The sequence below is a fragment of the Phyllobates terribilis genome, unplaced genomic scaffold (assembly GCF_046119375.1).
Source record: "Phyllobates terribilis strain yellow unplaced genomic scaffold, ASM4611937v1 Scaffold_8__6_contigs__length_399053987, whole genome shotgun sequence".
Lineage (NCBI taxonomy): Eukaryota > Metazoa > Chordata > Amphibia > Anura > Dendrobatidae > Phyllobates > Phyllobates terribilis.
The window spans coordinates 107,730,028-107,755,886 of NW_027362768.1; the positions used below are offsets into that span (position 1 = coordinate 107,730,028).

The 25,859-nt window shown below is 43.0% G+C and overlaps 1 protein-coding gene across 1 annotated transcript in view; it reads left to right on the forward strand.

The window, feature by feature from the left end:
* BTBD8 (BTB domain containing 8) overlaps positions 1–25,859 on the forward strand; it is a 101,337-nt gene that overhangs the window by 31,015 nt on the left and 44,463 nt on the right. The window contains exons 5-9 of the mRNA XM_073643188.1: positions 3,399–3,488; positions 4,677–4,757; positions 6,784–6,880; positions 24,732–24,820; positions 24,976–25,078. Coding sequence (XP_073499289.1) covers positions 3,399–3,488; positions 4,677–4,757; positions 6,784–6,880; positions 24,732–24,820; positions 24,976–25,078 — 460 coding nt within the window. The remainder of the gene's footprint in view (positions 1–3,398; positions 3,489–4,676; positions 4,758–6,783; positions 6,881–24,731; positions 24,821–24,975; positions 25,079–25,859) is intronic.

Below are 25,859 nucleotides of genomic sequence, written 5' to 3' on the forward strand. Positions count from 1 at the left end.
CTTTTGGTTAATAAAGAGTGATGTACGGTATATAAAAAGTGATTGCTGCACTTGTTAGGTTGCAACTTATTTCCTTACACCCATCAACTTTGTGTGGTTTTTTTTTTTTTTTTTTTTTTTTATGTAATATCAAATATCCATTTGACAATGCATTATTGTATAAAAGTAAGCTACAGCATTGTCTACTAGGGGATACCCTCACTGATCGGAACACCCCTTCCACACATTGATATTAACATATACGCTTAGCCACAAGCTCATGTTTATTATGTACAGTTTGGACACACCTTCTCATTTAAAGATTTTTCTGTATTTTCAGGACTATGAAAACTGTACATTCACACTGAAGGCGTCAAAACTATGAATTAACACATGTGGAATTATATACTTAACAAAAAAGTGTGAAACAACTGAAAATATGTCTTATATTCTAGGTTCTTCAAAGTAGCCGCCTTTTGCTTTGATGACTGCTTTGCACACTCTTGGCATTCTCTTGATGAGCTTCAAGAGGTAGTCACCTGAAATGGTCTTCCAACAATCTTGAAGGAGTTCCCAGAGATGCTTAGCACTTGTTGGCCCTTTTGCTTTCACTCTGCGGTCCAGCTCACCCCAAACCATCTCGATTGGGTTCAGGTCTGGTGACTGTGGAGGCCAGGTCATCTGGCGTAGCACCCCATCACTCTCCTTCTTGGTCAAATAGCCTGGAGGTGTGTTTGGGGTCATTGTCCTGTTGAAAAATAAATGATGGTCCAACTAAACGCAAACCGGATGGAATAGCATGCCGCTGCAAGATGCTGTGGTAGCCATGCTGGTTCAGTATGCCTTCAATTTTGAATAAATCCCCAACAGTGTCACCAGTAAAGCACCCCCACACCATCACACCTCCTCCTCCATGCTTCACCGTGGGAACCAGGCATGTAGAGTCCATCCGTTCACCTTTTCTGCGTCGCACAAAGACATTGTGGTTGGAACCAAAGATCTCAAATTTGGACTCCTCAGACCAAAGCACAGATTTCCACTGATCTAATGTCCATTCCTTGTGTTCTTTAGCCCAAACAAGTCTCTTCTGCCTGTTGCCTGTCCTTAGCAGTGGTTTCCTAGCAGCTATTTTACAATTAAGGCCTGCTGCACAAAGTCTCCTCTTAACAGTTGTTGAAGAGATGTGTCTGCTGCTAGAACTCTGTGTGGCATTGACCTGGTCTCTAATCTGAGCTGCTGTTAACCTGCGATTTCTGAGGCTGGTGACTCGGATAAACTTATCCTCAGAAGCAGAGGTGACTCTTGGTCTTCCTTTCCTGGGGCGGTCCTCATGTGAGCCAGTTTCTTTGTAGCGCTTGATGGTTTTTGCAATTGCACTTGGGAACACTTTCAAAGTTTGCCCAATTTTTCGGACTGACTGACCTTCATTTCTTAAAGTAATGATGGCCACTCGTTTTTCTTTACTTGGCTGCTTTTTTCTTGCCATAATACAAATTCTAACAGTCTATTCAGTAGGACTATCAGCTGTGTATCTACCAGACTTCTGCACAACACAACTGATGGTCCCAACCCCATTTATAAGGCAAGAAATCCCACATATTAAACCTGACAGGGCACACCTGTGAAGTGAAAACCATTTCCGGTGACTACCTCTTGAAGCTCATCAAGAGAATGCCAAGAGTATGCAAAGCAGTCATCAAAGCAAAAGGTGGCTACTTTGAAGAACCTAGAATATAAGACATATTTTCAGTTGTTTCACACTTTTTTGTTAAGTATATAATTCCACATGTGTTAATTCATAGTTTTGATGCCTTCAGTGTGAATGTACAATTTTCATAGTCATGAAAATTCAGAAAAATCTTTAAATGAGAAGGTGTGTCCAAACTTTTGGTCTGTACTGTAGTTGTGAGAAGTATTTGCCAAATGAGCATTTGATGTGCATGGCAGACTTCTGTGGTCCTTATATGCATTCCCATTAATTCTCATACATGAGGTTGTATGGTTATTGATAGACAAAAGCCCAATGTTGTGCAAATTGACAGTGCTTTTTTTTGCACATTATGTGCCAGGATATAGCTTCTAATTATGATCACTGGTTTTGAATGGATTATGGTTTTTGTATATTTATGCATTGGATTCTGGCAGGAAAAATTTGAATAGTTATAATGTCCCAAATATCGCTATGTTTGTGGGAATTACAAACTTGGTGTCGTTTTTAATTTTGGTTTTCCACTGACGGATTGTTTGGATTTTAGATGGCATTTTATCATGGTCAGTCAGTGGAACGGTTTCCCTTCATAAGATAACTCCTGCTATGATTTGGTGCTAACCTGAGCCTGTTATGGCTCTATCCCTGAACTTTGTGTTTGGGGAACAGATAAAAATGGAAATTAGGACAGTCCCTTTGTGTCTTTACACACACAGCACGGTATCACAGATCTGAAGTCATGTTCAAGAAGCAGATTAATAAGCTAGGTAAATGAAAGATTTTTCCTTCTACTGAAATCTCAAACATCGCTGTACGAATAATGCATTTGTTTTTGTTGTGGTTTTATTTTTGCTTTTGATCATGATAATTTTCTCTTTTGGGTCTACATTTATCTCGTACAGTAATGGATGGCTTATCTCTGGCTTGCATTTCCTGTTTTTTTTTTTGTAGTACACTTGTCAGCTTCGTTGTGTAGACTGGGACAGGTCAGCAGAGAATGGGGGATTTAATGACCGCTAAGGTATTGCAATAGACCTTTAAAAAAAAAAAAAAAAAAAAAAAAATGTACACAGACCAGTGTCTTTATGCATCTTCCATCACTCCCTGGCAGGCTTGGACTGGCCCACGGGAGAACAGGAGAATCCTCTGGTGGGTCACCACTCTCCTATATGAGCAGTACTTGTCACAATATACTTGATTCACTATGTACAGACAAATGCAGCATCTTATTGATATAACAATGAACTGGGTAGATTGTTAAATGAATTTGTGATTGTGGATAATGTTATATTTGCATGTAGCTGAAAGTGGGGCCCTGGAGTTGGTTACTGGTGGGCCCTTGGCACCCCAGTCTGACACTGCTCCCTGGTCTCAGGAAGAGGGGGTGCTACTGTACACCACTACCTGGCAATTTTACCACTTCTTTGAGAATGCATGGAGTGGAGGTGTGTATGCTTGACCTTCCTTCCTTCATTCATTCAGTTCAGACAAGGCTCTACAGAGTCTGGTTGTGGGGGTCGGTAGAGGTCCCAGCTTTGGGACCCCAGTGAACAGCAAGATCTCCAAAGATAGAGGCTAACTTCACATCATGGTGCAAACCCTTTAATAAAGCTAAGATTAAAGACATTAGACGTTACTTTAGAAGAAGGTGTATTATGGGTTATGAACAAATATTGTGTGAGTTTATTAGGATTCTCTGTTCTCTCTACAGGGCTGTGCTGTGTGCCAGATCTACTTACTTTGCTGCTATGTTGAGTGGATATTGGGCTGAGACCTCTCGAGACCTAATCAAGATTGAAGGGTAATTACATCCCATATTAAACTCTTGTTCATTTAGTCAGAAAGTGCTATCACTACTTCAGTATGTGCTATCTGCAGCTGCAGAAATATTTATAAAAGTTTTACCAAGGGCTTCGTGAACATCTGCGTAACAGACCCTTCAGTGCAATGATGTAGAAATACACTGTGTAAGGCTATGTGCACATGTTGGTTTTTGGTGCAGAAAAATCTGCTGCAAATACGCGAGTGACGGCAAGTTTAAATGCTGCATAAAATACTCTTGGTTATTATGCCTTCCATTCAAATGAATGGATGAAAAACGTGGCAAATATGCTAAATGAATTAACATGCTGTAGAGTTTAAAAAAAAAAAAAAAAAAAACACTTGATCCGATCCCCAAGGACAAAATAAGCTGCATGTGCCTGAGACTACATAAGTCTCATTCACTTAGCTGGTACTTTTTAAAGTGCAGTGTTTTGTTTTTTGTATACTTTTTACTCTTGAAAAACATTCAACATGTTTGTAAGCCCTAATAGTTCTTTGGTTTTAAATAATAAATATTTTGTTTGCTGTGTTAAACTTTCCTTCATTATTTGCCTCTATAGTTTGAAAGCTTTCTTGGTAAAGTGGTGATTTGGCCAGTTTCACACATCTATGTTTCGCAGTCAGTACTTGGACCGCAGTGCCTCAGGGGCTCCTGACTCGAACTTTACTGCCTCACGGGCATATATGAGGCTGTTGAGTTTGGTTCTGGAGCCCCATGGCTGGTCCGTACTCGGACTGTGAAATTGGCCTTACACAAGTGCTTGATCACTTTGTAATGGCACTCTCTTTTAAGATACTCAACACATGTGTGATCACCTTGTATACAGGACAGGTTATCTACCTCTGGAAGTAATCGGTGAAGGTTTCCAATAAGTACAGGATGCAGAGAACTCAAAAATCTGAGTTCTTTTTTTTTTAATTTTATTTGAACAATTGTGCTATCCCTTTAAAAATATATTCTTTGCTAGTTTTGCCCCACTAACTAGTTCTACCACTTTTAACAGTAACTGTTGCTACCAATGTGTAAAAAAATAAATAAATAAAAAAAATTTTTACATTTTCCCTTAAATGATACTCTAGGAAAAGCTTGTACAGACAGTGTTTTCTATAAATTAACAGCAGTGTAATATGTAAAATGCCTTTTATTGATGTTTTATCTTCCCAGTGTTAAACCAGCAGATATGACTGTCATCTTGCACTTCATATATGGAGGAATAATGGACCTTCCAAAAAACATTGATCCTGGGTAAAAAAAAAAATATTTGGATATTCAGTTTATGAAAACTATTTATTTGGACTGTAATAAGCATGAATTGCATAGAACATTTACCATAAAACGTTATGGTGAGAGCCCATCTAGCCATTAAAATATACAGAAAGAGCTGAATCTGTGCATTTTATTTCAGCAGATTTATCAGCAAGGAATTGTTTTGCAGAGATAAAATTATATTTTCTACCATCCTCATTTATCAAGCATGGGTTTAGCTGTAACTGGGGTGAGATAAGGAGAAGGCTCTTGTAAAAATGGCATTGCTTTTCATCAGGCTGCTGTGAGTTTTCACCTATATGTACTGTAAAACTAGACATTAGTGCTCATCCTCGTAGATGGTCTGGTCTGTGCAGTTGTGAGCCTGTATTGAGGTCGGTAGATGTATATGATTTTCCATTTTACTATCTTAAATATTTAAAAAATTTCTGTAATCTTGTGGGTTTTTTTTTTTTTGTTTTTTTTCCCTTTTACTATGTATGATCTCTGAGCCTAAGTTTCCATTCACACATTAATTATTTTTTTGCAAACAAGTTGTCCACAAAATAAAATAAAAAAAAAAAAAGGCGATGAGAAATCTGTCATGAGTGCTGTCCTTTACTGACTAATGGGTAGGTGACGCTTATATTTCCTTTTATCCTTTTTTTTTTTTTTTTTTTTTTTTACACGCATGGTAAAAACATAGACTGAGACCAGAAGTGGATGAAAATCCAATCCAGCACACTGATGAAATATGCTCCATTTTTCTTGCTTGCACAATAAACAAATAAAACTGTTATCTGAATGAGGCTACATACTAAACTCATATTTCCCGTTCTGTAGAGGTGACTATACAGCGGTCATTATTATAGGCAGGGTTACAATGACAGGTAGCGCCTCTGTGTACAGTATATAAGATGGGAACCACCAGTCACAATGGGTGATATCACAACTAACCTCTTCCTACTTCCAGTAGCCACCTACACATGACTTACGGAACAAAGTACAGTAAATAGGAAAAAAAGGTCTAGTAAATTCTTCTATAAAGGTCAATGAGGTAGTGGAGAAGATTGGATAAATCTGCTCTGCTGGTTCTATGTTCACAATAAAGGTCTTGTATGCAGTTTCACCGTTTATGCAGTTTTATGCTCAACGTTCTTTCGAAGTTAGAAAACTTCTTTATCAGGAGAAAGACAACAGTTGTCAACTATCCATTCTTCTCCACTACCTGATTACTACATTGAGTCCTCCAACCTGTTGGGGTTGCAGCAGCTGGTACGACTACCCTTCCAAAGCATTAACTTTTGTTGTGGGTTACACAACCTCACAAGGTGAGCAGTGTTCATATCTTTCTATCCTTCACTGATTTATAAGATAAGACCCTAATGCACTTGTATTGTCCTCCTCATTTTTCTCTAGAATAGTCAGAGCTGTTCTCTTGCTCCCGGTGTTCTCTTGCTCCCTGTGGCTGCTACACAGGACAGTAAAACTGAGTCTAGGATCACGACTAGTGGCCAATGTGAACCTTGCAATATTTCTGTTTTTTTTTTATAAATCAATAATATGCTAAAATACACATTTACATAAACGGCTGATTTTAAACAGTCATTTTTCTGATAAGAAATTCCCTTTAGCCCTCTCCACAGGCTCTGCAGGATTAGCTAACTAGACAGTTTATTACTTGACTGAAGGTCATTACTCCAAATGAGATGACTGAGCAAAAATACTCCTTTTATGTCCTTTGATCATTAGTTGTGATCGATCAAATGTAGTACCTTCTTATACCACTATCTTAGTCCATTTCAAATTTGGTTTTATCTTACATTCTTTGCATATGGTGCATTAAACAAATTGCGTTTTTTTAAAATTATTTTTCTAGGTTTTATATAACATCTGATCAAATAATTACACACAACTATATGAAAAGGGTTATTGAAAAGGTTGACTTCATTTGTCAGTGTAGATGTATTTCTTGCCACGTGGTGATGACTATCCTCACGCACTTCTGTTTTTTTCTCTCTTGTAGTCAAATTCTCTCGGTTGCTGACATGTATGGGTTGGAAGGGCTTCGTGAAGTCGCTATTTACACTCTGAAGAGAGATTACTGTAAATTTTTCCTTAAGGTACTGAATATACTATCTATTTTGACTTGTGATTTTATCTGCGTTTAGTTATTGTAAAATGTTGGTTACTTAATTTTGAATGATTATTGGACAGTCATAGATAAAGTTTATAAAACTCGATTGAGGACAGATAGCCCAAGGTGAAACGTTAACATAAAATCTGCTGCTCTAACTTATTGTTAAGATATTGTTCATTTTGGGTATTTTACATGAAATAGATGAAATTTGGTACATATGGATTGCGCTGTAACTAGAACATATTCCTATAGGTGAATGATTGTATTTATACTTGCATAATATTCTGCAGCGCTTTACAGGTAGTCATCACTGTCACCATTGGCCTCACATTCTCTAAATTCACTATCTGTATGTCTTTGGGTATCATTTTGTTAACCTCTGCCCACGAATTCAGTGTGTAAAGTAGTAGCTCTTTTTAATACATTCTGCAACTAGTCTCTAAATATATAAATAATATTTTTGTGTGAGCCATCTCCAGCAGGATCCCCTATACCTCTTTGCTCCTAGAGCCACCATACATATTAGAAAAAGTTGAGCAAAAAGTTTTGTGTTGCTCTGGATTGGTCCTCCGTGGCACCCGGGTTAGGATAGTCTTCACTTTTACAGTTGGCACTCTGCCTGGAATCCAGGCCACTTCTTGTGCTTAGTAGGCCCCACTTTTGTCATGTTGTCGCGGAACATTATAAACGCACAGAATGGCTGCCACGGAGGACTGGACTGTATACCGGACCAGGGTAACTCAAATCTTTTTACTCTCCTCTAATATTTGATTAATCTGATGTATAGAGTCCTCTAAATGATTTCCTGACTATTGATGTCTGATAAGATGAGGATTAATTAAAACACCGATCCCTTTGTTCTCCCAAGAGATTAGCCACTTGTGGTGTAAAATGGATTGAAGTGGTGGTCACACGTGCAGTGCCCCTCCTTAGAGAGAGACCTAGACCCCTAGTCCTTGATATGGCCATTTTACAGCATCGAAGTTCGGGTCCCCATTGATTTCTATGGGGTTCAAGCTTGGGTAGAGTTCTGGTAGCCAAACTTTGTACTAATGTTCAGACGAACCCGAACCTCCATGGGTCCACTCATTAAACACCCATGGAACATCTGGCTAAGAACCTTTTTGTTTTAAAGTTTGTGGGGGTCCTATGGATTGGTGATAATGGTTAACCCCTTCAAATGATAAAATTTTGTCTGTTTGCTGCTGAGACTAGAGCGAGTGAAAGAAACCTTTACGTGTGACTGCTCCAATTTTTGGCTAAATATTAATGACTAGGTACATGTCTGTACTTTTTATTTGAGAGGCGGTTTAGTCTTCTATTATGTAAATTCCTCTTTGCATTGGATTACATCTACAGTCCACGTCTCACATCCCGTGTCTATGACGTTATGGCACGGTAGTGTGTTGGTTATGTAACCTGTAGGATGGTCCGATCAATGACATACTCTCCTGCCTCCTCCTGGAGGTCCGCTGCAGTGCATGTGTTGCATCAGATTGCTGATCTGCAGCAGGATGACTGGATAATGCTCACTAACAATGGAGGCAAACGGAGTTATGATATATATTATATAATCTAGAGAGACTGCTGAAACAGAGGGTACTGACATGACAGGATATAATTTCATCTTCTGCGCTGTCAGTCAGCTAAAAGCTATCATCACTGAGCTGCTTGGAGCGATTCACCATGGTACTTGTGTCAGTGCAAGATATTTTCTGCTCCTTTATGTCATTGAGCAAGTCTATTAAGATAATAATGAACTAAGCATTGCCTTAGAGAAGATGCTAAAGAACCCTTCTCCATTTTCTACACTTTTTCTTCTGCTAGATTCTCTGAATATAAGTCTTTGCGTGGTGCTCCACCGCTGCTGTAATCTGCAGGAAACCCCAACAGCAAGAACTGTATTCAGTTTACCTGCAGCAGCACCACTATATGTGCAATGGAGGACTACATGGAGCCCATTAAAATCAATGCACTGCCTGTGTACTACATGGCCAAGTTGGATCTTTTAGAGAGGAGGCGGCGCTCTTTGGGGGGACCCTCGTTATTTGCGTTTAGTATTGAACATAACCAGAATAGATAAACCAGTGTGTGCCCGTTCTCCATGTAGAGCCTGTAATTGGCTCTCTACAGACTGTAGTCCATGGCTGCTTTTGTCAGCTGTGTGTCAGCAGTAGCATTTTTAGAAGTGCTGTGTAGGACCAGATGTCTATAGCGCTGCTGCGTCATCCAAGTGTGAAAGTGTAGCCAGCAATAGAAGGTCTTTGTCAGATGATTTTGTAGGAGGATTCATTTCCTGCAGAATTATATTGATTGCATTTGCCTCTTTTTATTTAAAACATTTTTTTACTGTTCTCTTCGGATTTTTACTTTTTTTGTAATGGCAACATTTTTCCCATTGTTAGCAGCAATAGTGCTCGCTAGCTAATGTGCACATCAGCGTCTTAACACAAAGTTGGGGGTATTGCAAGAGTTTTACAATCTCATTTCAATGTCTCATCTAAAATCTTGTAATTTTAAATGTGTATTGCTCAAGGCAGTAGATTTGTTTTATCCTTAGATGGTCTTTGTGTATGGGTATCCCCATCTTCCTTACTCACCCAGGGAGGGTGAGTAAAGTACAGTTTTTTGTTTTGTTTTTTTTACTAGGGAAATAACTTTTATGGAACCAGAACACTCCTTTTTTAACAATTCAAAATATTCAGAACTTTGTAAACAGAAAATGGCAAAACTGGTTTGTGTCACCATTTTCTAAGAATCATACACTGTTTTCCCATTGAGGCTGTATAAGCCATTGTTTTTGTACGTCAAACTATAGTTTTTATTACCATTTTGGGATACATTCTACATTGTAACCGGTGTTTTAATTTTTTTTTTTTTTAGTAGGAAGTGCAACGACCAGAAAAATTTTTCTTTTAGGTGTTTAACGGACATAACAAATTATTTTATTTTTTAATCATGCATGTACAAACACAATGACAAATATGTATGTAAATGCCGCTGTGATTAATAGAAGTATCTAAATGGTTAAACAGCGATCAGAGCTGCAGATGCTGGCTAATATGGAGCAGGCTGTTACTGAACCCACTCCTTAACTTCACAATCAGGGCGCAACTTTAAGTTATGTTCTGTGCTCATGGAATTTTTTTGGGCGCATAAAAAAAAGCCTGAAATATCACTTGAAAGACTCTTCCTATTCCTTTCTATTGTAAAATCACCTTGCTGTTCATATGTTCAGCCTTTTTAAGTGTTTATTTTTTTCTTCTTTGGGTTTTGGAACTCTTGGTAGGAAAAAATTGCATGCCTATAACAAGTGGCTCCAGATGGAATCCACTATAAACTAGGCACTGTCCAATCAAAAGACTGCAAAGCATGCTTAAACTCTTCAAAACTTCTTGAGGAAATTAAAACCTCCTCCAAATCTCCCAAAAGAGTCTTATCCTGAAGCAGTTTCCACTAGAAAAACTCATTCTTTTTGACCTCCTAAAAAAGACTGCATGCCCATATCCTAACACAAGGGTGTGCAATTGCGTTAATAAACTTATTATACAGGTTCTAGATCTTAAAGTTTAAAAAGTACCCACTTGTTGAGCTGGCCGCCTTCTAGTAGTGGCCGCCGCATGGTATTATACATCTGCCTCCTACTGATTTGAACAGGATGCGAATATGTAGTACCAAGCCCCGGCCCCTATCAGAAGACTGCCAGCTCTACAAGTGCATACTTGCCGTCGCGACCACCAGCTGATCGGTGGGGCTGCCGGTTGTCTGACCCCGATGTAACAGGCCAGAGTATACTCAGAGTCCAGACTATACCCGGGGTTAAAATGGCCTAAGTTTGAGTATACCCCGGGTATATTCTGGCCTAGGCCATTTCATACCCCCTCAGGCCAGATTATACCCCGCCTTGATATCAGCAGCGTTGAGTGATATACACAAGAATTCCTTAATTTTCCCCTCACCTATGACAGCACACCTTGAAAGAGGGATCCGCCCCATCAAGGACAGGAAACCGTCTGAAATAAAAGGGTGATACCTCTCCCTCGCTTCAGTTGGTTTCCTGTCCTTGATGGGAACCTGTCTGGAAAAGAACACTTACCTGGGTCTGTTCCGGAGTGGAAGAGCAGGCACTGGCCTCTGCACCGGGTTTCAGCCTCCAGAAGCGCAGTCCGCAGCTCCTTTTGGGTCTTGTGTCCGAGCGGGCGCACGCGGTGAGGCAGGCTCCTTCTTCCCGTAGACCGCTGCACCGCCCTCCCCCTGCCTTTTCTGTCGGCCGCTTTCCAGAACGGCAACTTCCGGGTATGACGCGCCTGACGTCATGGCGCGGGGCACGCTGGGAGAAGCGTGCCGGGTGACGTCAGGAGGCAGCGTCCGAACCAAGATGGCTGCGCCTTGTAAAGCGCTCCCAGGCCGGCTTTTTTCTGTGGAAGGAAGGGGAGGGCCCTTGAACCGGAGGAGGTTCTGGATGACCCTATATTATGGCGGGGGGGGGGGGGGGGTTATCCTGGGAGCGTGGCACGCTCCTGCAAGATGGAGGATAGTCAAGAGCAGCAGCTAACCCCCCCACCTCAGCAAGACGCCTCTCACACTGACATCCGCTCGAGCAATCGCAGTGGCAGCCGCAGGAGCAAGGTATCAAACACCTCTGGATCATCCAGAAAGGAATCATCGCGTGTTCCGCTACAGCCTCCGAATCCGGTACCCGTTTGTGACTTCATGGGTGAGTGATCTTCGTGAATGTCACCTTTTAGTAATGGGAAGTCTCTTATGTGCTTCCTTCTGTAGGAACCTAAGAAGAGTAGCGCCAAGCGAAAGCACAGGATTTGTGCCCTATGCCAAACTTCCCTTCCCATAGATTGGCAAAAGCCGCTTTGCCCGAACTGCATTAATAAAACTATAGGAGAAAATTCTCTGGATTTCGCATCCAATCTGAAATCCATAGTACACGCAGATGTTCAGGGGTCCCTGAAGGAGTTGTTTAGAGGGAAGAAAAGATCCCATAGAGATGTCTCCTCCAACTCTGATTCCTCCCAGTCTGAGGATTTATGGCTGAGTGATTCATCATCCTCTTACTCATCGGATAACGGTAGACCCTGCTTCCCCATTGAGGGTACGGACAAACTGGTCAGAGCAGTCAGATCAACCATGGGTCTGGGGGAGGAGAAAGCATCCAAACCCCGGGAAGACGTTATGTTTGCGGGCCTTTGAGAAAAAAAGAGACTCTCCTTCCCAGTAAACACTAAAATTCAGGGCCTCATTGACCAAGAGTGGAAGAAACCAGAGAGATCAGGGGCCTTGCCCTCCTTCTCTAAAAAAAAAATAAAAAAAAAAAGGTACTCCTTTGAGGAGAAGGAATCTGAGCCTTGGGATAAAATCCCCAAAGTTGATGGGACTGTAGCTAGGTCATCCAAAAAATCTTCCCCACCGTTGGAAGATTCAGGCGTCCTAAAGGATGCCCTTGATAAAAAGGCTGACTCCTTTCTACTTCACACTTGGCAAGCTGCAGCAGGAGGCCTGAAGCCTGCGGTATCTGGTACCTGTGTGGCAAGGTCTCTCATGGTGTGGCTCCAACAATTAGAAGACCAACTTAGGGATAAAAAGATCTCCTAGGGATAGAATCCTTTTCAAATCTGCCCCTAATACAGGCGGCGTCGGCCTTCCTAACAGACTCTTCAGCGGACTGTGTTAGACTCTCTGCTAGATCAGCAAGTCTATCTAATGCTGCCAGACAGGCCTTTTGGCTCAAGGGTTGTCCAGGCGACCTACAATCCAAACATAAATTATGTTCCCTCCCGTGTGATGGCAGACTCCTGTGTGGCCAGAAGCTGGATGACCTCTTAGAGAAGGCTGGCGATATGAGCAAAGGGTTCCCAGGATTTTCAGGGGACTCAAAAAGATTTAGTTTTCAGAGGAGAAAACTTAATCAGGGTTGCCCTCTGGGAGACAGGAGCAGATGGGAGACCAAATCCAAGGAGAAGTCAGGCTATATGTTTGGAGGACCGTCCTCCAATACACAAAAGTCTTCCCAGTGACGCCAGGCCGGAGGTAGGGGGGAGGCTTTCCCACTTTATTCCAGCTTGGGAAGCCATTACATCAAACCCCTGGATTCTGAATGTTGTGAGCGGTGGCCTGAAGATACGGTTCAGCCAGATTCCTCGCCGGACCTTTATGATTACCCCCAAGAGGAAGGTCCAGGAAGAACAGATAGCCCTGGAGTCAGAAATATTAGGGCTAGTAGAGAAACTGGTCCTTCTCAAAGTTCCGATACCACAAAGGAGGAAGGGATTCTATTCCCTGCTGTTCATGATAAAAAAAAAAAAAAAAAAAACTCAATGGGTCCTTAAGGACCATTATCAACCTCAGGGGTCTAAACCAGTTGATAGAGAACCAGACTTTCAAGATGGAGTCAGTGAGCTCGGCAGTGAAGCTCTTGCACCACAATTGCTTTATGACAGTAATAGACTTAAAGGACGCATATTATCATGTCCCAATTCATCCAGACTACCAGAAATATCTGAGAGTAGCCCTGTTCATTCAGAAAGAGCTGAGGCATTTTCATTTTACTGCCCTACCCTTCGGCCTCTCCATAGCCCCGAGAATATTCACGAAGTTAATAGCGGAAGTAACAGCCTTTCTACGAATCAAAAACGTAGTGATCGTTCTCTATTTAGACGACTTTTTGGTAATAGGAAAATCAGAAGTCCACTGCTCCTGTCAACTTCTAGAAGTCACGGCGGTGTTGCAACAGCTGGGGTGGTTGGTAAATACCCAAAAAGTCAAAATTAACCCCCTCAAGGATCTTCCTAGGTCCAATCCTGGATTCTCGTCTCCAAGCCTGCTTCCTCCCAGAAGATAAAGTCCGCAAAATAATCAATTTAGTCTTGAAAGCCATGCGGTCTCCTGTGATGTCCCTAAGAGAAGCAATGTCCCTCCTGGGTTCTATGACGACCGGTCCCCCAGCAGTCAGATGGGCTCAAGGGCATATGAGATGGCTTCAGTGGGAGATCCTGTCAGCGCAGAGGTCCTTCAATGGGCGTTTAGAAAGCAAGTTTTCTCTCTCCCTAGAAGCTGTAGATTCTGTTTCATGGTGGACTGACAGGAAAAATCTGACCTCAGGCATACAGTGGTCCAGACCAGTAGATCGGGTGATTACAACCGATGCAAGCAGCTCCGGATGAGGAGTCATCTAGCAGAGCTCTCAGTACAGGGTCACTGGACATGCCACGAGATGGGGGCATCCTCAAACTTAAAAGAACTTTGGGCAGTGGAGAAATTCCTGATAGGTTTCCTTCCTCACATTCAGGGTTACCACGTCCAGGTCAGGTCCGACAACCGGACAACAGTGGCCTATATAAATCACCAGGGAGGAACAAGGTCGTGCTCCCTGATGGCTGTGGCAGACAGAATCCTGGCAGAGCAACACCTCCCATCCCTCAGTGCCCTTCACATAAGGGGGTGGAAAACGTAAGGGCAGATTTTCTCAGCCGCCACACCCTAAAACAGGGGGAGTGGAGCTTAAACCCGGGGGTCTTCCAACAGATTGTCCAGTTATGGGGACAGCCAGACATAGATCTGTTCGCCACAAGAGCAAACGGGAAGGTAGACAGATTCTGTTCCTTAAACGCAGCAGAAAATCCCCATGCTGTAGATGCCCTCCAGATTCCTTGGAAGTTCAGGAAGGCCTATGCCTTTCCCCCATTAGTAATGGTTCCAGCAGTGGTGAGGAAGATTCGAGAGGATGGCACAAGGATAATTCTTATAGCCCCTTTTTGGCCCAAGAGGCCTTGGTTCTCCCTGCTTCGACTAATGTCTTTTTCAGATCCCTGGGTCCTACCAGAGAGGCCGGACCTTCTCATTCAGGGACTAGTATTCCAAGCCAGAGGTTTCACCTTGCGGCGTGGAATTTGAGAGGTCACTACTAAGTAACAAGGGGTTTTTACCAGGGTTAGTCTCTACCTTGCTGGGTAGTAGGAAACCAATAACGACTAAAATTTATAACAGAGTCTGGGGAAAATTCCTAGATTTTATAGATACCCTGTTATCAGACAAGCCTCCAATCAAGGGAATCCTGGAGTTTTTGCAAAAGGGGTGTGACCTGGGTCTAGCCATGGGGACTCTTAAAGTTCAGTTGTCGGCCTTGGGGGCGCTCTATAATTGTAACTTGGCTGGGAACAGGTGGGTCTCTAGATTTATCAAGTCCTGTGTCAGAGCCAGACCGGTTCGGTCCCTTAGAGTTACTTCCTGGCACCTGAATTTGGTCTTGAACGCACTTACCAGTGACCCGTTTGAGCCCCTACAGGACGTCTCTTCAAAGATCCTCACCCTTAAGACCATTCTCTTAGTGGCCTTAACGTCAGCTCGTAGGGTGAGTGACCTGCAGGCCCTTTCGGTTGATCCTCCGTACACACAAATTTATGATAGGGTCACCCTGCGACCAGATCCAGCATACCTTCCCAAAGTGGTATCTAGATTTCACAGTAACCAGGAGATTGTACTACCCTCGTTTTGCAGTAATCCAAAAAACCCAGGGGAAGTTAGATTCCATAACATAGATGTTAGAAGATCCGTACTACAGTACATTAACGTGACTAGTGTATGGAGGAAGGGCCATTCCTTGTTCCTAGCCTTTCAGGGTAATAGAAAAGGTCACGGGGTGTCCAAGAGTACCATTTCTAGGTGGCTTAGGGAGGCCATTTGTTTAGCATATACGTCCACAGGAGTTCCTGCCCCGGATAATGTCAAGGCTCATTCCACCAGAGCCGTAGCAACCTCCTGGGCGGAGAGGGCAGACGTCTTAATCGATCAGATATGTAGAGCTGCTACTTGGTCTACACCATCCACCTTCTGTAAACACTATCGGTTGGATCTGTGCTCCTCTGACCTTACCTTTGGGAGAAGGGTACTTCTCTCAAGGTGTGCTGTCATGGGTGAGGGGAAAACACCAAGGTTACTTACCGATAGCCGGTTTTTCCTGAACCCATGACAGCACCTGTAGTCCCGCCCCCCCCCCCCCTAATTTTTCTGTTTCTCATACCCTGGTGTTCACTGTTTGGGGTGTTATAACCAACACCTACAATATATATATATATTTCTAACCTTTTTGGGAGGTCCTCTCAATGATCTGTAAACAACTGAAGCGAGGGAGAGGTACCACCCTTTTATTTGAGACGGTTTCCTGTCCTCTCTCAAGGTGTGCTGTCATGGGTTCAGGAAAAACTGGCTACCAGTAAGTAACCTTGGTGTTTTTCAACATCTTATTGGGGGTTCAGTTTTTTCAGGTAAGTTAACCCTGAAAAGCCAGAAAAACCAGAAAAACTTCAGTCAATAAAAATTAGACTTCCACAAAGATATGAGGTAAAGAATCCTATGGCACTTCTCAGTAGTTACACATTAACATAAAAGCACATATCTAGAACACTGTGTAATGCAATTGTAACGTAATATTCAACTAATTTGACTGTTCATAATATAAAAAGTCATAACGTCCTGAAGCTTCAACTCAACTGATTAGCTGAGGCTATAGAAAATACAGTGGTATATTGTAGCCCGGAGGGGTATAAAATGGCATCTAAAATCTATCTAATTTACAAGGGCACACAAAACAGAGGGGTATATTGTAGCCTGGAGGGGTATAGTTTGGCTTAGGCTATTTTACACCTCCGGATATAGTTTGGCCTAGGACAGTTTATCCCCCGGGGTATACTCTAGTCTGGGACAAACTATACCCGGGTTTCATCTGGATGGGGTTAATTGATAAAGATAAACAAGAAAAAGGAAAAAATCCTTTTTCGCTGGAGAATCGCCTTAATCATGGTGGCCATGGGCATTCTGCTGAAAAGCGTCGGTCGGTGTTTCACGGATTTCTAGTGGTGTCTGCATGTTTTTTATCGTCTCCTGATGGAATAATAAAGACTGGATATTTTATATTCCTTTTTCGCTGGAGGATTTTTTTTTTTTTCCTTTTTCTTGTTTATTATTGCCTACGTCCCAGACTAGGACGTCTCCGGGCGAATACTACTGAGGATTCCAAGCTGTCAAGCAACAACATAATGTGGTGAGCTGACCTTTCCATTTCCGTCTTTCCTTCAAGTTAGAATTGATAAAGATGGGTCATCAATGAAAAAGTAGTGAACAACATCTTTAATACTCTTGTCCATTTTGTCTCTGCTGTCTTGTGTTACTGGTCAATATTGCTGGTAAAAAAAAAAACTGTGCTGTGTTGACCTTTTTACCAATTTTTTACTTTTTCCCCTTCTCCCATGACAGCACCACCTGAGAGAGTATCCGCCCACCAAGGACAGGAACCTACTGAATAAAAAGGCGGTACCTCTCTTCCGCATCAGTTTTTGGTTCCTGTCCTTCATGGGAGCCTCGCCAGGTGGTACCTCACGTACCTGGACCGTGGATTCCGGGGTCGGTGCGGCCTGGAGGCCGTGGAAGCAGCAGATGGCCCCTGTTCTCAGCCCATCTGGCTGCTGCTCGGGTCTGCGTGTGGGGGGGCTGCCTTCCGGAGTCCTCCCCGTGTGCGCCGGGTCTGCGCCTCACAATGGACTAAACTGAGCACGCGCCGGCCGGCAGGACTTCCGGGTCTGCGCACGTGGGGGTCGCGTCGCACCCTGTGACGGAGCGCGCCGGAAGTCCGGGCTGCGCATGCATGGGGTGGTGATGCGCCCTATCACGGAGTGCACCGGAAGCCGGGTCTACGCATGCACGGGTGTGAAGCAGACATCCCGCTGCAAGCACGCCGGGTGCCGCTGGGCTGCGCACGCGCAGAAGGAGGAGGATCTGCGGTGTAGCGTGAAAAAAAAAAAAAAGAAAGAGAATGAGCACGCTGCCGGAAGGGGAGGAGCCTAAAGGAAGTGGAGCCCTACTGCTTTTTAAAGGATGGTGAGGAATCAAGATGGCGGTGTCTGCATCCCAGACATAATGAGTGAGGAGCCGCAGTCACCTGGGCAGCAGCTGTTACCACCGCAGGAGGTACAGCAGCAGCCACAGCTGCCAAAGCAGCGCAAGCAGCTTAAGAAACTGGTTCAAGAATCTTCCCATCACCAAAGCCACAGCAGTGGAGGGCGTACGAGTTCCGGCAGAACCGGTCAGAAAAGACCTCGTCAGTCCACCTCCGCCAGATGGGAGCCCTCATGTGAACGGCAACCACCGCCTCCGGTATCCTAGTCTGAACGGCAGTGTGGTGAGTGATCTTCGTGAAAGTCTCACCTTGAGTAATGTGCTCTTCTGTTTTCCTCTCTTTTTCTCCTTTCAATTCTTGGGGTGTTAGGAGCCAAAGAAGTGTAGCTCTAAGAGTAAAAACAAGGAGTGTGCTTTATGTAAAATCAGTCTTCCCACCTCCTACGTCAAAAAACTGTGTGCGGACTGTATTCAGAAAACCATAGCGGAAGAGTCCCCCAGGTTTTCTATGGAATTAAAGAATCTGATCCAGACAGAAGTCAGGGATTCTTTAAAAAGCTTAACCTCACGCAGGAAGAAGCAGCAGAAGCTAGTTTCCTCAGAATCAGAGGAATCTGTAGAGTCCCGGTTTACAAGAGAACTGCCTTCCTCCTCTAATCCCTCCTCATCATCTTCGGAATCTTCGGATGATGATGGGGGGGTAGGCCTTGTTTTTCGGTAGATAATACTGAGAGACTAGTTAGAGCCGTCATTGTGACTATGGGTATTACTGATACCAAAGTTCCCAGAACAGTCCAGGGTGTTATGTTCGGGGGCTTGGACCAGAGGAAGAGACGCACATTCCCGGTTAATGAGAGGATCAAATCGCTTATAGAAAGGGAATGGAAAAAAACTGAGAAGAAGGGTCAGCTGCCTTCCTCCTCTAAGCGGAGATACCTCTTTGAGGAAGAGGATGCGGCTAAATGGGACAAAACCCCTAAGAGTGATGTGGCCATTGCTAAGTCCTCAAAAAGATCCACTCTGCTGTTAAATTTAGAGAAGTCAAGGCTGGAACCAAAGCGGGTCCAGTCTTTCCTGGGTCTCATTCTGAACTCAAAAAACCAAACCTGTCTTCTACAAGAGGAAAAGAAGCTGAAGATCGGATCCCTAATATCTCGGGTTATCAGCAATCCGACCATGACCCTGAGGAAGGCAATGTCTCTATTGGGTACAATGACATCTTGCATCCCGGCGGTTCAGTGGGCCCAGTACCATTCCAGATGTCTTCAGCAGGAGATCCTGGCAGCGGACAGGCGGCTCAAAGGTCGCCTGAATGGCAAAATATCTCTTCCAGAAGTTGTAATCAACTCCCTGGACTGGTGGAGATCTCCAGTCAATCTATCTTTGGGGGTTCCTTGGACCTTCCAGTTGTCTGATACAATTACAGCGGACGCAAGTGCAGAAGGCTGGGGAGCTCACCTAAGAGATCATTCTGTACAAGGCCTCTGGTCGGACAGCGACTCAAGTCTCTCTTCCAACATGAGGGAGCTGTTGGCAGCCAAAAATGCTCCAATAAAGTTCAGTCCTGTTCTTCGGGGTCATCACATCCGGATAATGTCAGACAACAGATCGACTGTCGCCTACATCAATCATCAGGGGGGTACCAGGTCTCTCCCTCTGATGTTAGTAGCGGATCAGATCTTCAGGTTTGCCGAGAATCAGCTGCTCACGCTCTCGGCGCTTCATATAAAAGGGGAAGAGAACGTAAAGGCCGATTTCCTGAGTCTTCACATCTTAAAACAAGGAGAGTGGGAATTGAATCCAGCTGTATTTCAGCAGATTGTGGGCAGATGGGGACAGCCCCAAATAGATCTGTTTGCAAACACTCAATCGAAAGACCAAAATCTTTTGCTCCCTGAATCCAAAAGAGGGGGCATTTGCGGTGGACGCGCTGCAGATTCCTTGGAATTTTACTCTAGCCTATGCCTTTCCCCCTTTAATACTGATCCCTACTATCCTGAGGAAGATCCGAGAGGAAAGGGCGAGGGTTACATTGATCGCCCCGTTCTGGCCCAAGAGACCATGGTTCACTTGGATGAAGAGAATGTCCCAAGCAGATCCATGGGTTCTTCCGGACATCCCAGATCTCCTCAGGCAGGGCCCAGTCTGTCATCCCCAAAGATCGGGCCTGCATTTGATGGCCTGGATTTTGAAAGGTCGCTATTGACACAAAGAGGGTTTTCTCCGGATCTGGTTACTACCCTACTGACAAGTAGAAAGCCGGTAACAACTAGGATCTATGGTAGAACCTGGGCTAAGTTCCTGTCTACCTCGGGTCAGTCCGCCAAAGGGAGGATTCCTATTGGGGCCATACTAGAATTCCTCCAGAAGGGGTTAAGCATGGGTCTAGCCACCAGTACTCTTAAGGTACAAGTATCAGCTCTGGGGGCATTATATAATTATGACTTGGCGGCGAATAGGTGGATCATTAGGTTTATTAAAGCTTGTGATAGGTCCAGGCCTATTCCTACTCCAAGGATGCCTCCTTGGGACCTTAATTTGGTTCTGGAGGCACTAACCAAACCTCCCTTCGAGCCCTTAGAGGAAGTTTCAGAAAAAATCCTAACTTTAAAGACTGCCCTACTGGTAGCCCTGACATCAGTTCATAGAGTCAGTGACTTACACGCACTATCTGTTAACCATCCATTCACTCAACTATGTACGGATAGAGTAATCTTAAGACCAGGACCAGACCCAGCCTATCTTCCGAAGGTAGCCTCCAAATTCCATAGGACGCAAGTAATCACTCTCCCTTCCTTCTATCCTAATCCTATGGATTCTGAGGAACATAAGCTTCACACCTTAGATGTTAGGAGGGTGTTAGTCCAGTATTTGGAGGTGACAAAAGCCTGGAGGAAGAGTGACGCCTTATTTATATCCCTTCAGGGGGCTAGGAAAGGACTTAAGGTTACAAGAGGGACCATAGCTAGATGGGTCAGGGATACTATTACCTTAGCCTACTCTTCTAGCAATCTGCCGGTTCCAGAGAACCTGAAGGCCCACTCCACCAGAGCGGTAGCTGCTTCCTGGGCGGAGAAGGCGGATGTGCCCATCGACATCATATGTAAGGCGGCAACTTGGTCATCCCCCGCTACATTTTACAAACATTACCGTCTTGACCTTTCCTCTTCTACTGATCTGTCCTTTGGTAGGAAGGTGTTGCAAGCGGTGATCCCTCCCTCTGGTGTCTGATCTCTATAAATCTCTCAGGTGGTGCTGTCATGGTAGAAGGGGAAAAGATCCTAGTTACTTACCGGTAACGGGATTTTACAGAGCCCATGACAGCACCCTATTAATTCCCTCCCCTTTTATCACTATGGTGTGCACTTTTTAAGGTGTTTATTACAAATGTTGAGGTGGCGGTTATGTATTAACCTGTTTTCGGAGGCCCTCTCATGCTCTGAAACAAAAACTGATGCGGAAGAGGGGTACCGCCTTTTTATTCAGTAGGTTCCTGTCCTTGGTGGGCGGATACTCTCTCAGGTGGTGCTGTCATGGGCTCTGTAAAATCCCGTTACCGGTAAGTAACTAGGATCTTTTCCTACCGTCCATTGGTGTACAGATATATCTCGCTGCCACTATTACTTGAAGGTTAACCATCGTTTTAGTTTTATTTCCTAAATCAATAGTAGATGTGAAGATAAGAAACTTTTATAATCTATTTTATTAGAGAAATATTCTTCTTTCTCCTTCTGGACTGATCATTCATTTTCAATTGTTGGGTAAAATCTGTCTTCAGTTGTATGGAGAACTGTAACGGTCATTGCAGAATGTCTGTTTCTGCCTCTATCTCTATCTCCTTCCTCGTCCCTTCCTCTCTCCATAGAATGTTAGAAGCACCAACTATCATCCTACCTTGGCAATGGGGAAAATCTGAATTCTGTGACTAGAGTGAACAGTCATTCTAGGAGGTGAAAGAAGCAAATTTCTCTGCAACTTTGTAATATATATCTCATCAAAGTTACAAAGTTTTCATGTGTGCTATTGATTTAAAAATGAAACAAAAATTAAAAGGACTATTTATGCTTTGTGTTTTCCCCTCTTACCAGCTATGACCCTCCTTCAGGCACGGAGTTATTCAGCTTGCAGCTGGCAGTAGGAAAAGTTATAAAACATAAACAAACAAGTGTGTTTAACCGTAGTTTATAATAACCATAAAAGAAACCAGGAACCTGTCTTTGAGATCTGCTACAACTGTAGAAAAAGACGGCCATTGGGTAGGCGCTGTGTCCCTCAATAGATGGTTCAAGAAAAGTCTTTCACCAGTACAGGTGCTTCTCACTAAATTAGAATATCATCAAAATTAATTTATTTCAGTTCTTCAATACAAAAAGTGAAACTCATATTATATAGTCATTACAGAGTGATCTATATCAAGTGTTTATTTCTGTTAATGTTGATGATTATGGCTTACAGCCAATGAAAACACAAAAGTCATTATCTCAGTAAGTTAAAATAATTAACAAAAAACATCTGCAAAGGCTTCTTAAGCATTAAAAAGGTCCCTTAGTCTGTTTCAGTAGGCTCCACAATCATGGGAAAGACTGCTGATGTGACGGATGTCCAGAATTCAGTCATTGACACACTCTACAAGGAGGGTAAGCCACAAAAGGTCATTGCTAAAGAAGCTGGCTGTTCACAGAGTGCTGTATCCAAGCATATTAATGGAAAGTTGAGTGGAAGGAAAAAGTGTGGTAGAAAAAGGTGCACAAGTAACCGGGGTAACCGCAGCCTTGAAAGGATTGTTAAGAAAAGGCCATTCAAAAATTTGGGGGAGATTCACAAGGAGTGGACTGCTGCTGGAGTCATTGCTTCAAGAGCCACCACACACAGACGTATCCAGGACACGGGCTACAAGTGACACATTCCTTGTGTCAAGCCACTCATGACCAATAGACAACGCCAGAAGCCTCTTACCTGGGCCAAGGAGAAAAAGACCTGGACTGATGCTCAGTGGTCCAAGGTGGTGTTTTCAGATGAAAGTAAATTTTGCATTTCTTTTGGAAAGCAAGGTCCCAGAGTCTGGAGGAAGAGTGGAGAGGCCACAATCCAAGCTGCTTGAGGTCTAGTGTGAAGTTTCCACAATCAGTGACTGTTTGGGGAGCCATGTCATCTGCTGGTGTAGGTCCACTGTGTTTTATCAAGACCAAAATCAGTGCAGCCGTCTACCAGGAAATTTTGGAGCACTTCATGCTTCCCTCCCGACAAGCTTTTTGGAGATGGAAATGTAATGCTCCAGCAGGACTTGGCCCCTGTCCACACTGCCAAGAGTACCAATACCTGGTTTAAAAAGAACAGTATCACTGTGCTTGATTGGCCAGCAAACTCGCCTGACCTTAACCCCATAGAGAATCTATGGGATATTGTCAAGAGGAAGATGAGCGACACCAGACCCAACAATGCAGACGAGCTGAAGGCTGATATCAAAGCAACCTGGGCTTCCATAACACCTCAGCAGTGCCACAGGCTGATCGCCTCCATGCCACGCCGCATTGATGCAAAAGGAGCCCGACCAAGTATTGAGGGCATTTACTGAACATAAATTTCAGTAGGCCAACATTTCAGATTTTAAAAACCTTTTTCAAGCTGTTATAAAGTATTCTAATTTACTGAGATAATGACTTTCGTGTTTTCATTGGCTGTAAGCCATAATCATCAACATTAACAGAAATAAGCACTTGAAATAGATCACTCTGTTTGTAATGACTCTATAATATGAGTTTCACTTTTTGTATTGAAGAACTGAAATAAATTAACTTTGATATTCTAATTTTGTGAGAAGCACCTGTTAATATCCATAAGCCCATTTACAGGACCATGGGATATTATGTACGTATAGTATAACCATAGAGAAGGCAGCTGCTTGTCAACAACAAATAAAAATTATATTAACGTACAAAGGGATCTCTGCTGTGGCTCCCCATTGTCCAGCAGGGACAATTTTTCCCGTGGGTGGGGGCGAATTGAAGGAGACAGCAGCAGAAGAGATGTCTAATGGGTGAGCCTATTGCTGGTGGGTACAAGAAAATTAAATCTAAGCTGTGCCACGTTTTTGTTCTAGAGGCAGCATAGGCAACAGTGCGGTTACTTACCCTCTAGAGGGGTATGAGCATGATCCTTGATCTGTGTTCCCAACCTAACAGAAGGCAAGAAAAATAAAGAAAAAAAAATGTACCTGCCGATCCACTATGTCTGTGCCTGAAAGAGGGGCATAGCTGATGGGGAAGTAGTGGCCCTGTGTACTCCAGTGACACAAATGAAAAAATAGGGTTTTCCTCCATTGAATTTTTGTTTTTACTGTTATTTTTTTATGTGAAAAAGTTCTAAATAGAGTTCTAAATAGCTCATAAGTGTGTCCAACAGAGCTATACTCTCAAGGTTCTTTAATATTGACATTTTCCAGTTGTGGACTTGTGACCTCTAGCCACATAGAGTACATTATTATTATATTGCACATAGCAATGTACTGGTCACATAATCTATTTTTACAAAGCTTTCATCATTCAGTTATTGGAGTCCAGTATGTGAAAATCTATAGAAGTCCTATAAAACCTGTCTTGAGGCACAAACATTGTAACCTCATCTTCCCAGTGTTTGCGTCCTTCTTTACAGCTGGTAAACATATTGTAGGAGTGTCCGTCTTTGAGGATTATAGAAAGTCTTTTGTTTTCTTGTAACAATAAACTTGTTTCTTGAGCCGGACCAGTAGGAAGTAAACCATCTCAGAAACACTTTTTTTTTTTTTTTAACCAACAGATCATGGGAACTGTTTGTTGGTGATAATGCTTACATGATTTATTTCTATCACATTCGTTATTGTTCTTCCAAAATACGTGAAATGTCTTATTCTATTTTCCTTTGAGTTCTATTTATTTTTATTCCCTGTGTTTTAGCCTGTAGTCGGGATGCAGCAGTCTGTGTTGGAGTGTCTATATATCGCTCATTCGGTGGGCGAGGAACCTTTGTATACTTCATGTATGCGGTAAGTACAGGGGGAAATTACAAATTCTCTTATTTTGTAGCCATATTGTGCTGCATTTAGGTTGGGTGAAAGGATATTTATATTTGCTGATAATATTGCAGAACATACCAGTTTTATAATGTGTTTCTTTTTGCTTCATCACTCTCGTAAATTAGATGGATCGAGAAGTATTTTGTGAAATGTTGGTGTGAGAGAAGCTTTGCCAATTTGCCAGCCGACTTGCAGACAAGCTGCCTTAATGTTTTGGTTCAGTCACTTGTGAGTATAAATAAGATAATTGTCTTTATCCCTATTATATGGCAGGATATCCAGCAGTATTGTTAAACTGGTAGTTGCGGGCGGTAATGCTTGTTTCCATGCTCAGTCGCTTTTGGTTACCTCAGAGTTTTTCTAATATATTAAATTGGACGCAGTCAGTGATGCATGTAGATCCTGAACCTAACGAGATTTGCCTCGTATCCTGTAAATGCTGCCAAATCCTTTAGTTGTGTCTGTATTTTTATAGTAAATTTTGCAACCATAAGGTAGTGTCTCAACAGGAGCTGGGGGGGGGGGGGGGACCTAATAAAATTGTGCAACATCATAGACAGAGTTAATTATGCTTACCTAGCAGATGTGGCGCTCACTGGATAAACTGAATTATCTATAATCTATTTATTTAGACCAAAGTTAAAATTAGCTGCTAGCTCAGTGATTCTGTTCCTGTCTTTTGTTAACAAGGGTTTTTATATAGGTCACTGCCTCCAGGATCAAAATTAATTCTCCGTACCAGTAGTGTGGAGACCAGTGTCTGCAAATGACTGACATGTTTTAAAATGTGCTGCAATGACACTGTCACCCTGGTGTTAATGTGATCGCTCAGGTCTTGGAGCTATTCTAAATACAAGAATAGTGTATTATGTGCTTTCTGCAGACGTCAAGATGGTAGAAATAGCAGAGATGACATGTAACACAGCCTGCGTGTCTGCTTTCATTCACTTGGGTGCGGTTTCCAAACAAGGGTTGTGATACAGGACGATGATCATATGGTGATTACATA